General features: G+C 40.3%; 2 protein-coding genes across 2 annotated transcripts; one reads left to right on the top strand and one right to left on the bottom strand.

The window, feature by feature from the left end:
- Positions 1-146: 146 nt before the first annotated feature.
- Positions 147-10,693, top strand: LOC111224976. The gene is made up of 9 exons (XM_022749693.1): positions 147-332; positions 6,415-6,583; positions 6,958-7,455; positions 7,788-7,991; positions 8,857-8,988; positions 9,248-9,406; positions 9,531-9,733; positions 9,988-10,083; positions 10,523-10,693. The coding sequence occupies exons 1-9, from the start codon at positions 147-149 to the stop codon at positions 10,691-10,693; spliced, it is 1,818 nt and encodes a 605-aa protein (XP_022605414.1).
- A 1,310-nt stretch (positions 10,694-12,003) lies between these two features.
- LOC111225003 lies at positions 12,004-14,182 on the bottom strand. Its single transcript, XM_022749735.1, has 4 exons — positions 14,045-14,182; positions 13,352-13,445; positions 12,845-12,932; positions 12,004-12,736 (listed from the first exon to the last, which is right to left on the bottom strand). Exons 1-4 carry the CDS (start codon positions 14,115-14,117, stop codon positions 12,017-12,019), a joined length of 975 nt encoding a protein of 324 aa, XP_022605456.1. The 5' UTR covers positions 14,118-14,182; the 3' UTR covers positions 12,004-12,016.
- Positions 14,183-15,199: the final 1,017 nt, after the last annotated feature.

Genomic DNA, 15,199 nt, shown 5'->3' with positions numbered 1-15,199 from the left:
TTTCAATTTCAAATTTTGCTTGTTGCATGGGAATTACTTTAATTTCCATGCAGTGCCTTGTAAGGCATCTACAACTGTAAATCTTTTAATGGCCATTCCCTGTTTGATTTTACATCTCTCTGTCCGTGTCAAGGTGGACAATGAGGATGCTCATGCGGCTCGTGTTGGGACTCTTCGTCCTCAAAGCAGTGGTGGCCAGCCCCAGATTTTCCCGACAAGTGGACTTGGACTCATATGACAGTGCCAACTATGATGTGGATCTAGACAATTTGAATTTGGAGAACCAGGATATCTATGACTACGAAGATGGGCTGACAATTGATGATCCTCAGGTAAGAAACTGTATGGGTCTAAGACCATGGTATCTTTTACCGTACCATGGTACCTTTATGAAATGGCACCAAGCAGCAGACCAGGATGTCTATGATTTAGCTGCTAAAAGGCTTTATATGTCTGTGTTGTGTTTATTGCTTTTTTCTGCCGCACTCAAGTAGCCAAAAATTTGTTATTGCAGATTTAACTGATGCCATTTGTGACTCACATAGTATTTATTCAACATTTACCTTTATCACTTTAGTTGTTTGACACAGTCAGTTTTGTGTTCTTCACTGCTTAATGGTTTCCAGAGTTTAAACCATACAGGCTAATCAAATTCCCCCCAAATCCAGATTCCCTTCAGATTTCACAAATCACAGCTGTGACAGTGTAACACTGGCGAACTGGCTGGTTTTGATTAGAGGTCACTAGGTTCATGGAGCAGATAGGCATCACACTGACAGCAACAGGGGCCATTTGGAAAGTGGACAAGCTGCTTTACAGCTTTATGCACTATTGTGGCCAAAATATTTCACTTTCATGCCTTGGCCCCGACACTTGGACTGACAGGCCCCAGAATCTGCGGTCCATCTGCATGTGGAGTAGTTTTATCTATGCAATCAAGCAATATTCATGCCTCAGTGATGGACATGGTTTTTATTTGCCTAAAGAGATCAAGAAAGGACACATCTTTTAATCACACAGCATACTAACATTTGTACTTATTTTATTTATTTTTTATCTTGGTGTGCAGATTGCTTAGTTGCAACCTGCATGATTTCATTCTGCTTTCAGTCATCAGAATATATATTCCTGACAGCCACAGATGAAGAAGAAAAATACAAGAAAAATCGATGGAGCATCATTTGCATGTATTATTTTACAACTTATACTTTCTACATGAGGCTTTAGCAAGTGGATGTCAACGGGCTGCAAGTGAGACAGCTGTTATGGAATAATTTCTCTATGTGTGACTTGCTGTCACTGTTAAATAAGGGAATGACCTGCTTCAAAGTGAGAAAAACCCAAGGACTGCTGTGCATGCTGGGACTCACGTCTCTTCTCATTCTACTCAGATTCTGCTCTGTGCAACAGCTTTCCAAAGATGAGAGAGGCTTTCTAACATGAAAAATGGATTCCAGAAGTGCCCTCTCTAAATCAGCTCAAGTTGAGTGTGATGTGGCAACCCTGCAGGGCATGCTGGGATGGCAAGATAAAGCCAAATTTCGTGTTCCCATTTATACTTCTTTGTAACAAGGAAATTAGGCCAAGGCGATGTCGAGATGGCACGAGGCGAATCATCCACACAGGATTTTCAACTTGCTTCCTCTGAGCCAGCGACTTAAGTCAAACCTGATGTGGATTGCACTCACACTACGGCTGTTATCTAAGACCTATCCCACTATCCAATGCCGATTTAGCAGAACTAACAACGTAAAGCAGTGAAATTATTTTTTCATCCACGGTCGCAAAAAGTTACAAGCACAACCTTTTGCCTAGATTTAAAATGTTTGAATTGTGGTGTGCAAAGCTTTACAGCTGAGTGTTACACCGGACAGTGCTCAGTGTGGGAACGCTGTCATGTGTTGCAGGGGAATGGCTTTGATAATGTCTCTCTGTTTAACAAGCCTGGATATGACACAGCACATTGCATAAGATTTTGTGGGAGTCCGCGGGAGCAGGAAAAAGAGAAACAATACAATTAGAGTTACAAGAGTCTTTTTCATCTGGTTGTCCGCACTGAATAAACACAAACTTATAATTGCAGCATTGAGAAACAGAACATTGCAAAGATCTGTCACTTTGTTGTTTGTTGTTGACAACAGAGTTAAGGGTGAGAGGGCAGATCTTCTGGTTGTTTGAGAAGAAGTAAAGAGTAAATGGATTTTATTCAAACACACATCAAATGTCACGGGAGCAGTGAAGCGATGATGAGCTCCATGCCTCTGGAATGCTGAGTCTTTGCTTTCCACTTCCAGCTCTTTGTTAGTACTGTACGTTTCTTCTCTCTCCTCAAGGCTTGTCTCTTTAGAGAGAAGTAAAGCTCATCTACAACGTTATCAAAGCAGAGTGTCCTCAGCCTGCTACGCTCAAAAGTCTCTGCAAATGCTTTAATCACCAACTTTAGATTTATTTAGGCATCTTTGTTTGACCCAGACATTCAGTCTGTCTTTCATCATTTTTTCTTGAGTCAAACATCCACAGAGCAGGCTGGCTCAGTTCGTTGCAGCTGGTAATTTGAATTTTGAACTCGCTTTGTTCCAGGGCTGGACAAAATAATATTTATGTATGCTATATACATCGTTGACTGGTGATTTTTGATTCCTGAAACTGTTGTTTGTGCTGTTGTCGTATTGGATTGTTTTACTGTAGGCCATATAGTGAGCAGTTATTTTGTCAGCCATCTGTAGCTCTTCATTTGTGCCACAAACTGATAATTAGTATCATAATCTTGTCTGTTACTTACTTGAAAACACTGGGAAATGCTGTCACTGCATTTGTCTTACTGAGAGTTAGATGAGAATATTGACACCACTCTCATTTCTGTGCGTTAAATATGAAGCTACAACCAGCAGCCAGTTAGCTTAGCTGAGCATCAAGACTGGAAACAGGTGGGAACAGCTAGCCTGGCTCTGCTCATGTCTACCAGCACCTTAGCAAAATTTACCACATGGCTATTCATTGGACTCAAGATTTAGCATGAATTACATTGCACATGTTGTACAGTGTATGCAGATGAACCATCAGAAGGGTGGTGACCTGGTGCTGCTCATTTTTTGGGGGGGTGTGACCAGTACTTTTGCAAATCACTCTGTCGTTTTGTTTGTTGTAGGCTAAAGGCTGCAGCTGGTGAACCAAGTGTATAGCTGAAACTTCACATCCTTTGCTGAATGCATCTACTGATTAATATACAACATACACAGCAGCGACACATCGTTTTGGCTTTGGCTTGATGCTCACATTCGGCGTCTCTCCCTGTGCTTTCTGTATTCCCATGCTGTTTCCAGAGATTTTTTTTTATATATATTTTTGGTTGCCAGCCTTTCGCCTCTTCTTTTCCCCTCGGGTGTAAATGTTTGCTTTGGGGAAAGGGGGAAATGAAGGGGAGAGCTGCAGTGAGCTAACTCTGTGCAAGACAAGTCAAAGGCCTACCTTGTTGTATCCCAAACTGTGTGTCTGCCAAGCTTTAAAACGTGACATTCAGCGCTAGATATCTCCTCATTGCTGAATTTAATGTCACTGCATTACTTTTTTATTCACTTCAATTTGCGGTGACATAAAGGTTCTACTCACTTCATTCTCTGGACATACAGTACATTTACTTTGACACCTTTTGGCTTGTTGGCATCTGATTACTTTGGTTGAAAGTAGTTGCTAAAACTCAAATATGGATTCTTGCAGCTACCATGTGTGTCTTGGTTCCACAAGGACCATTCCCTTTTTAGAGGGTTGAGTCAGCCTTGTTGGGCGTGAGAGAGTGTCAGGTATTACCTGTGGTGGTGTGTGGGGGTTCATTGCCCTCGTCTGGAGGATGATAGAACTGCATCAAACACCAAAACATCAAAAGGTACAACTGCAATGACTGTAAATGCAATTATAATGCCAGATGGATATACCTGAAGCTTTTAATGACGGAACCAAAAGCGCTGTAATTCATAAATCGTTGTTGTTTTGGCAGAGTTGTCTTTTAATTTATTTCCAAACATAAAACTTAAATGCTAGACTGTTTGATAAACGAAAGTGCTAAACCTTTGTTTATAAAGTAATGTGATATTTTGAAATGAAGTAGACAGGAGCGTTTACATGGTTTTACTTCTTAGTCCTTGGGTGTACTCCCTGCAGTTTGTCTAGACTTTAAGTTTACTAAAGGGCACAAAATAATGTCTGCAAACTCCATCACTTGTGAAAGAAAGTGGTTAACTAAATACGGGAATGATCTGAAAAACCTTTTTAAAAAGACTAAGAAACTTATTAATGTCAAAGTTTTGTTGACAAAAATCTGACGAAATATCACAAAAAAAAGTGATTTGAAAGTCAGTTCATAATTAAGATCGCATAAAAAATGTCTTCTTCCATTTGTAACTGAATATCAAGTTATTTTTCCCTGTGGCATGTACGCTTGGTGAGATGATTGTTCTTATTGCTAAGATATTTCACATGCAGAAGATGTACGTGCAGAAAGTGCCGTCGTCTGGTTGTGGGCACAAAGACTAATCACTGTGGTCACCTTAAGGTGTCTATACCCCAGAAATGTCCTCTATGGCTTCTTTTAGACTTTGCATCTGAGTAATCCTTGCTGTCTCTAGTGTGGATACGTCAATCTGGACACTTTGCTGCCATCTACTGGTGGAGGCAGAGCAGTTATACTGTAATCCTGGGTTGGATGGGCCTGTGCTGATCCCCCCTTGATTGTTGATTCAGTGACATGTCAGTTGAACTTTGTCACCTTTGATTATAGTTGAATGTTCTTTTTTGCCTTTTTTGCATTTTTCAACTAATCATAGAAAAGATAAAAGAAGAACAGAGAGAAAGAGTGAAAGAAAGGAATATGCAAGATCCCAAAACAGATCTGAAACGACGATGTCACCCTTTCAGACCACCACACTGTCTCGACTGCTTATCCATCAGTTTACCTAGTTATCCTGCGCAGGGTTAAGGGAAGAGGGGACTTTGCTTTTACCGGAGTGCAGGGTGATAAACGTGAACAATATAAAGATAGCATCTCTTGTAGTTTAAATGAACATTTTTCATGATAAAATAAAACAGATTTTTTGCTCATATAGTTTGTTGTTTTCCCAGCAGTGATCACAGATGTTTACTGCAAGTTTCTATTAACCACCGCATCACTGTTTATGGTAGGCGTGGAGGGGGTAGCGGAAAGCAGTTTAAAGGGCGGCATCCATGCGTAGGATGGGCCAAATACAAGCTATGAACAGAGATTGGGAAGCATGATGTCAGTTATGGTGAACTGTGTATGTGATTATCAATCTTCAACAATAGGCAGGCAAGGTTTATCTGATCTTCACTCTGCACTTGACTCTCTCCCTCAATGTTGTTACTTATAAGGTCATTTCAGGAGCGAGAGACTTTAATACTCCTCACAAAATGTTATGAAAGAGCTTTTGTCTCAAAGTTACTAATGTTTTGTTAGTATCCACAAGTTACATTGGCTTATGCTCTGTATAAAGCCATTTGATTACCAAATGAATGATGCTACCCTGAGTGATCCGTGACCCGTCAGCCTAAATGGTTCGGCTGTAACTGCTTGTTTGTGAGACGAGTGTGTTGACATGTCAAATTCTTTACACCAAGGATTGTAGCTGTAGATTTTGACAAAATAACAGATGTACTGTGAGAGATTTGGATTTTAAACATTTGATTTTCCTGTTTACAGAAATGTATCAAATCACCTGACTGTCAACACCATGCATACATGAGCACTGTTTGTCTCCTAAAACGCTGTAACTCTGGGACTACTTAATGCAGAAGTTCATATCACTCATGAATCGTGAAATGAATTGTCAAACAGTTGTGCTTAGAAGTATGTGCAGACTTTTAATAATTATATACAGATGTGTTTTGCCTCGTACAAGTGTATGATGCACATTTAGCTGTCCAGAGCTGAACTTTATCTTATGAGGTTTTATAGTGCCCTCCATGATATATGGATGAATACACAATGTTAATTTTCATTTACATTTACAAAATTAATTTTAATTCATTTTCTGTATATTATAATAGATAGATATATATCTGTATAATATGTAGTTATTGGTAGACTTTATGACTTTAATGACCAGGATGTATGATTTGGTATATTATTCATAGATTATAGATCTGTCACCATCATCACATCGACCTCCAATTTTCACTTCATAACTTTGTGCGGGTGCGTGTTATCTTAGAGTTTACCAAATGTTGAAATGTGTAGGTGAGCTATTTTATTTCGGAATAGAGCAAAATGTCTGTATGGCCTGTATTTTGGCTGTGTACAATTACATCAACATAAAGTTTTTCTTACTTGCTGGAATATTAGGAATCAATTTTAAAATCAGAATTTCTTACATTTTTGCCTCACTGCTGCTGTCTTTCCCTCAGATAGAGATTGGAACACTGGCCCCACCTGACTACAACTACCCTGTACCCGAGGCCTCCTTGGAGGAACAGGAAGGAGAGGAAGAGGAGGAGGAGGTGCCTCTGACACCCCAGCTCATCCCCCAGGGTTCAGGGGGATCTGGGGTTCTCATGGGCCCAGACACACAGAAAGGTCTGAAAAAAAACATTTACATTTAGGTCTGCACACCCATAAAGTCACTTGATATACAAAGTTCACACAGCCTCGCTCTTCTCTGGGCATATGGATTTGTGGAAGCAGCATTACCCATAATGAACAAAAACATCCAAAACAAAGAAACACTAATCTCTCAAAAAAAACTCATTGTCTTCATCTTCAGCAAATCATCTTTTCCACGTGCATGTCTTCCATTTAACTAGCTCTTAATGTTTAAATGTGTCATGTTCATTGTGTCCATCTGTCACCTACTACTGAACCTAATCATCATTGTGAACTCCAAACCTGATTAATGATCCATTTCAGTCTCATATGTCTGTTTATTAATACCTAATCTTGTCTCTAACAAGAGGTGGAGCTGCGTCTGACGCCCATTGACATCCTTCATGTCTCCGGGGATTTTGGGGGTTCCGTAGGGTCTGGGGCCTCAGGAGCTTCTGGGGCCTCTGGGTCTGGAGGCTCAGGAGATCTACTGGTCTCTGGCGGCTCTGGGGGTTCTGGTGACATTGTACTAGTCTCCGGAGCCTCTGAGGAGCTCCTCAGCTCTGGGGGATCTGGAGAGTTCTTGGTATCTGGGGATATCTTGATATCTGGGGATCTCTGGGGATCTGGGGATCTCTCAGGATCTGGGGATATCATGGGATCTGCAACTTCTGGAGCCTCTGGGGACCTTGGCTCTGGAGGTTCCGGGATTTCCATTGAACTCCCCCTGGGCTCTGGAGAATCTGGGGACCAGTCTGGTTCTGGGTTCTCTGGAGATCTCTTGATCTCAGGGGCCTCCGGAAGCTCTGGGGTTTCTGGGGACTCTGGTGAGTCCGGGGACTCTGGGATAACTTTGATATCTGGAGGTTAGTACCTTTACAGAGCAGATTGTGGAAACACTATTTCTTGATCTGTGTGAAAATAACCTGTCACTCTGTGATTTATGTTGATTTATTATCTTACATTCCATTTAACTGCTTCCTTTTTAAATGTAGTTAAATGTTGATCTTAATTATTTGTTCTATTGATTGCCATTGTATTTGTGTTACTCATTTCTAACATCCTGTCTCATCTAAAATGTGAGTGTGATTGATTGATTGATTGATTGATTGATTGGTTAATTGGTTGATTGATTGTCTGTCTCACCCCCACCCACCTAACTTCGTACCTCCTAACCCCAACCCTTGGCTCTAACAAGAGGAGGAGCTGCCCCTCATTCCCGACACTATCCCCCAAGAGGCATCGGGTGCTTCTGGGGATTTCTCAGGAGCTTCAGGAATCTCAGGGGCCTCAGGGGATATTGAAGCCTCTGGAGACGTAGATGTCTCTGGAGCCTCTGGGTCTGGTGTCTCTGGAGACACCGAGGTCCCTGAGGTAACTCTGGTCCCTGACATTGACAAAGGTCAGTATCTACTCTAGCCTTGTGTGAGATATGTTAATGGCGGGGTAAAAACTCCATCCATATCTCACACACCAAAAAGTGAACACTTAAATTGAACAAGATGCCAGTGTTGGTGCAGGGCCAGGGAGCCATCTTTGAATCTCTTAATGAACTGGCCAAGGTTAAAAGGTACCATTTTGACCATTAGTATCACTATAGAGCAATGTTTTTTATGAGTGGGTTGCTTTTTGTTTGTATGATGTGCACAAGGACACACATGCATGGACGTAACAGAAATACAAATTTAAAATAGACAAAAGAAATCAGCTGTGCAAATGTTTTATGAGGAAGGAAATGTAGTTCTTTGACCTCGGAGATAAAAACGCTTAATTTTGGTGAGAAAAACATTACTTTTGTTTGTTTATGAACAGGTCAAGATTTATAATGGGAACTGGGTCCAGTCAAAAAGCAATAGTAATGTCATTTGAGAAAATATTTAGCTTATTCATCGCAAGATCTACTTTCACATAAATATTTATACCAAGTCCACTGTGGTTTTCCATCCTGGTTGCCCGTCATGGAGGAACCTAAAACTAAGACCAAACCTAATTGGAAAGACTTCCGTAAAAAGTGTTTTTTGTTCTTTGCTAACAATCATATTCAGCAGATCACATTTCATGTTATTAACACCAAAGATATTTTCATTTAACTTCCATTCATCAGTTAAATGCCACAAACACAGTATATTAGCAGCACACTGCTAATATAGCTACTGTATGTAACTTATCACTGCGGCAAACAGTGGGCCACTGATTGCCAGACTTCCTGTTCCATGTCCATGCTAATCTAACCTGTTTCTTTAACACCTAATCTTGTCTCTAACAAGAGGAGGGGCTGCTTCCGACTACACCAGAAACCCCTCAGGAGGGTACTGGCGGTGTAGAAGGGTCAGTGAGCTCTGGATTGCCAGAGCCGGGTGAACCTGACGAGCCTGATGAGCCTGTGGTTGACAGACGAGGTCAGTACTGAACAGCACGGCCACAGAATTCAGACAAGCAATGATGTAAAATCTCAGTTCCCTTTGGAACCTGTCTGCAAAATCCTGATATCCTGAATCCTGATTTGATTGATTTTCCCCTGTGGGTTATAACCTCTTGAGGCTTTAAATGAGGTTAAGACTTATTAAGTAAACTACCATCATTCTGCCTCCTATTTTTTCATATTTTACTCCTTTCCTCTCCTCTTCTCCTCCTTCTTCTTCTTCCCGTGTGCTCCAGGTATGCCCACTTGCTTGCTGTGCACGTGCCTTGGTGGTTCAGTCTACTGTGATGACTTGAAGCTGGACAGTGTACCACCTCTCCCCAAAGACACCACTCACTTCTATGCACGCTACAACAGAATCACCAAGATCAACAAGTCTGACTTCGCCTCCATGAGTATGTTTCCTGTTTGAATGAAAATGTATGAATATTAGACCAGGGATGTTCAGAACGGTACTGGAGTGAGCCGTCAGTGAACGCTGATATCAGTGTCTCAGTGTCCTGTCTCGCCTCCCTCCAGACAAGCTGAAGAGGATCGACTTAACCGCCAATGAGATAACAACCATCGAGGACAGAGCATTTATGGGTCTCCCTGAGCTGGAGGAGCTGGTGATCCGAGAAAATCACATCTCACAGCTGCCTGCCCTCCCAGAGACCATGACCCTGATTGATGCCAGCCACAACAACATTGGCACCAAGGGTATTCACAAAGAGCCGTTCAAAGTACGTACGCCTTCTTAACTTAAAGTTCCTGTCACACACTAAAGCCTTAAATCACATATTTGCCAACAACTAATAAAATATTGCAGTAAAAAAAATGGCAAAGCCATTACATAGTTTGCGCACCAAACAGCGCTGTGGGGTCTATTCTTAAGTCTTGCAGTGCATTGGTTCAACATGTAAGGGATCCATATCAAAAACATTTGTTTTAAGGGTCAGGGCCAATAATGACCTATATCCTTTGTCCCTGTTTCTAGGACATGACTGGCCTGCTGTACCTGTACCTAACAGACAACCTCATTGATTACATCCCTGTGCCTCTACCGGACAGCCTGCGATCTCTACACCTACAGGTATATCTGCTTCATATGTCATCACTCCCCACCACTGGTCAACAATGAAAGCAAAATGTTCAAAGTATAATGCAGCTTCTTTGCATTCTTGGGGTCAAAACTCTTTCTGGTTCCAGTTTGATATGAAAACAATGTAAATAGAAAAATCTTTCGCTGAAAAGGTGAGTTGGGGTCAGAAATGATAATAGGTCTCAGTACGACCGCACAAGTGTTTTCACTTATCCTGTCTGATTAGACTTCTACTCATTATGATGTTGGGTGGAGCTGTGTTAAAATAAAAAACATTTAGAATTCATTCTGATTAGTCAACACTCCCTATGTGCTCTATTCTCATCTTCACTGATCAGATTTCTCCAATATGATAATTAAGTTTCATCAAAGCATATCTTAAATGCATGGATGTATCTCATCATGGATCCTCCTCCATCTCCTCTTGCAGCGTAACAATATTCAAATGATGCACGAGGACACGTTCTGCAACCTGAAAGATTTCAACTACATCAGGAACGCACTGGAGGACATCCGTCTGGACGGCAACCCCATCAACCTCAGCAGGACCCCGCAGGCTTACATCTGCCTGCCCCGTATACCCATCGGGGATCTCATTTAACCACACAGACACATACTCTTACACTCTTGCACACTGACTCCCACAAATACAACCACATGCACACATCTTTGTACATATTGACACACAAGACCACACACGCAGACACATATACTATTTTTTCACTCTTCAAACAGTCAATCAATTACAACGGCATACAACTGTCAATCATGCTGCTGACAAATACTATAGATCAATTAAACTTTGTTTGGAATTATATGTTTCATAAACCTCCACAAGCACGTAAATTATGAGTTGGATTATGTTGATCAAGCACATATACACTGCTCTACTGCACCTTTTTCCTTCCTGTTGTTCAGACTTCCATGCCAAGTATAACACAACCATACACACACACACTCACACACACATACACACACACACTGAAACCGTCTCGATCGTCATATTCCCTCACCAACAAAAAAATGCATGTACACACATATACAAATACACACACATACGCACCAGAACTTTGTCAAAAGCCAGACTGTTCTGCAACTTGATTAAGTGTAAACAATAGGTGGCATTTGGAGAAATCAGTTTATTAAAAACCCTCAAACAACATGTATGTTTCTGTTCAGTGTCTGTTCAAGACTGGCAAAAAAAAAACAATCAGTAATATTGTTTAAAGATGTTTGTTTTGTAAAAATAAAAAATAATATTATTATTAATGATGAATCTAACACTTTTGGAAATGTATACTAGCATAAACTTATTGAAGCTGGAGCTTAACGAAAGGTAAATTGAGTATCTAATGCAATAAAAGACGCATTTAAACACAATCATTTGTTGTAAAGTCTGTACTGTAATATAAAAATATATATTCTGAAAAAAGATTTTTTACATGAACTGCAATATTTGGTATATTACATTTCAAAAAGTGATGTTTTAACCGTGCACAATAGCCTATACCAAAGACTCTAATGTCTAGAGTCGATCAACTAAAGACTATTGTTTGATTTGGGAGGGGGGTTGTTGATTTTGATTGTGGATGGGGTTAAGAATAATGCTAATAGCTTGCTATTGTGTGCTCTGTATGGAATAACCACAAGTGAATAAAGTTGTTTTGACGACCTCTCCGAACCAGGAGTGGCTCAACGTTTTCATTGACAACTTATAGGTGTAAGTATATTGTGGATTTTGAACTGCAGTAAACTGTGTGCAGATGCAGCTGAGGTGAACACAAAAAAAATTTTTCTTCAGAGGCAGTTTTGTGCAGAAAAAATCCATGTAAGAAAGGATTTTATTGCTTAACAAAAATAATTGTTTTTAAATTAAATATATACCAACGGTACATCATAAGGAAGTGCAGTTCCAAAGATTCTCTCAAAAGTTTTCTATAAGTTTTTCAAACAATTGAAGGAACCGTTCCTTCCTGTCCATGACATCGGTGTCTTTCATGTTGCTGCTGTCTTCTGTAACGTCCTCAGTCCTTTCTTTTGATGCATATAGTCTCTCCAGTCTGGCCTTCTCTCGCTCCAGAGCCAGTCGGTCCCTGCACACAGCATCTCTGTCCTTCTCCACCATCGCCTTCTCCCTCTCCATCACCGCCTTCTCTCGCTCTATCATCGCCCTCTCTCTCTCCAGCGAGGCTCGGTCTCGGTCCAGGGCAGCGACCTCCCGATCCAGTGCTGCCCTCTCCCTCTGCAGTACCTGCCGCTCCCTTTCCATCATCTGTTTCTCCTTTTCCATCACCTGTCTTTCTCTCTCCATCACATTCCTCTCGTTGTCCACCTCCAGCATGATGCGATCTATGTCCTGGCATCCCTCCCCCATCTCCTCCTCCCTATCCTCGTCTCCATTTAATGAAACCTCGATCTCTGGCCCACCTGCTACCAAAGCTGTAGGGGGGGATATCACCATGGATACCTTCCTTTTCTTGGGTTTGGAAATGGATAAGAAATCACAGTTGTCTTTGTCGCTGGGTAAAGCCTTGAGGATGGGGGCACTGCCTTCCAGCCGACCCTCTATAGCATCGTCCATCAGGGTGAAATGAGTCCACGTTTCAGGGAACACTTTCACCCCATCTGGAGGGTTTTTTAGCTCCTGAGGAGACAGAGATCAAGTCATCAAGACAAGAACAAAACCTGTCAGAATGCTTTATGAAGGATTCATGAATGAAAAAATTCTGACATAAATCAAAACTATGAATACCTTGTACCGCTTCTTCATGTTTTCCCATTTTTTGGATGCTTGACTATGGGTCATCTTGTGTTGCAATCCCATATGTTTGAGGATGGACCTGAAAATATAATGATTTTAGTACTTTACAAATGTATTTTAATATTACGCCATGTTTTCAAGGTTAAAAGAGCTTCCTGAATATGGCCTTTGTTACAAAATGAAACTATTCCCAATGGAGACACCCTCATCTCAGCAGAAAAAAATAGCAAAAAGATAAATTAAAAACACAGCACAGAAATAGAGCTATACTATCAAGAGGTTGTTAAATTAATATAAACAACCCATAGTTTCAACACTGGAACATGATGAGCAAAATGTCAAATATTATGGTAGGTATGGGAGGAAAAAAAATTATATTCCCTCGGTATAGAACCTCTTGAGCAAAGACTCATCTGAAAGTAAAATATCCTCTTATAGTAACTGCGTATTCCTGCATCACAAACTAGAGTCTAAGAGAAAATTGACTTGACAGCTTACCTCCATGCCCACATGGAAGTATTTCTTCTTCCAGAGAAGAGGTAATTATTTGAAACCCTCAGTCTCACAAAGTCTTCAACTTCTTTTGAACTCACTGAGAGAGAGAAGAAAGGAAAAAAACATGTAGAACTTGGGAGAACATGGGAGCTGCTTAAATGTGTAGTTTTTAAAAAAATGCCAGTCCACAATTCAATAAAACATAAGCCCTTTGAGAATATTATATTTCATATTGTTTACTACAGTGTGCAAACTGTGATTTATTTGCTTGATTTTTTTTATCTTATTAGAAGTGTATTCACTGGGCTTTTTCATTTTTTCTTATTAAAAACAATGTACTGCGCTCTTCCCCTTTTTAATTCAGGTGAGAACCATTAAATTAACTTTGCAACAGGTGTCACGTCACAACCAATCAACTAGTTTATAAACTTGGTTTTGGTCTGTTGCCCCAGTTCGTCTGTGTTCATTTGGATGACTAATGCACAGTAGATATAAACTTCACTGACATCGGAGGCCGACTGAAAACTGTAAGTTAATTACATTCACTTCTCAATGTTGAATGAAATGAATGAAGGCGTACTTGTTGAGTAACTTTTCACAGTGGAGCCCACTTGCTAGGTGCTAAGCTAACTCTAATATGTGCGGCTAGCTCGATTAAAACGTATCTTCCTGTCATTTCCTGTCGTCAATACTTACTTTTATATGTGAACTCCACGGGGCTGTCTTTATCATAAGTGGTGCTGGTGTAAGCGTGATCCTGGAATTCCATTTTCGCCTATTCTCCGTTCTTTGTTTAGGCTTTTTGTGAAGTGCCCTTCGTAGGTCGTTCCTCCTTCAGAGGGACCCTACGTTCTTCTTCTCTTGTATTATAGCTGAGCGCTCTATCGCCGTCTGTAAACAGGGAGGCACCAGTGGCAGAAACAGCTCACTATCGTCATCCAGCGCTGTGGAGGTTTTAGTACACTACAAATAAACCTTTTCATTTTTATATTGATTAACAAACATTTCAAAAAAAGATGTATAAACATTACATTTGTATATATCAAATGTATCGAATTATCAAAGTGTAAGTAGTAGTATATAATAGATAATAGAAATGAATAACTACAGATCCTAGTAATTAAAAAAACAGGGTTATTACAAAATATATATATTGCCCTCTTTTCAACAGTGGAGGAAAGTAACATTTACATTTTCTCAAGTACAATTTTTAGGTACTTGTATTTGAGTATTTCCATTTTATGATACTTCTCCACTACATGTTAGAGGGAATTGTTGTTTTATAATGAGCAGCTCCTAACCTCTTTGGCTTGTGTGACCCCTTACAAAAATCTGTGTCTATTTTGGGAACCCTTGTCACTATTCAGATGTCTGAGTTCTTGACAAGAGAGACCCCCCCCCCTCTAAACTTCTCAGATGGTTTCAGTTAAATAACTGTTAGAGATCCAAAGAAGTAAACCATCCCATAAATGTATAGATAAGAAAAATGTTTTCCTGCCCCATGAATTATCTCAAAAGTCATTAGATTAATATTATGACCTTTTTAGAGGGGCCTGACCCCTTGGTTGGAAACTTAACTACCCAACAGTAAGTGGTTAAAACTCCAGATAGGCTACTCCTATACATTGGTGCACCAGGACCATATAATGTACCATATAATGTAGGCTAATCATTGATATTACCAATTTTTCGATAGTACTTTTTATATCATTTTATATCATTAAGTACATCTATAATCATCAGTACCTTCATTATATTTCACCACGTTATAGTTTCCTCCTACTCACTGTTTACAGTACATGTGGACAGTAGTACTTAATTTGGATGGGCCTTCAGCAGAATCAGCCTCTC

Source organism: Seriola dumerili, unplaced genomic scaffold, assembly GCF_002260705.1.
Source record: "Seriola dumerili isolate Sdu_G_001 unplaced genomic scaffold, Sdu_1.0 BDQW01000138.1, whole genome shotgun sequence".
Classification (NCBI taxonomy): Eukaryota; Metazoa; Chordata; class Actinopteri; order Carangiformes; family Carangidae; genus Seriola; species Seriola dumerili.
Note: the sequence above shows the minus strand (reverse complement) of the source record. Positions and strands in the feature narration are given on the sequence as shown.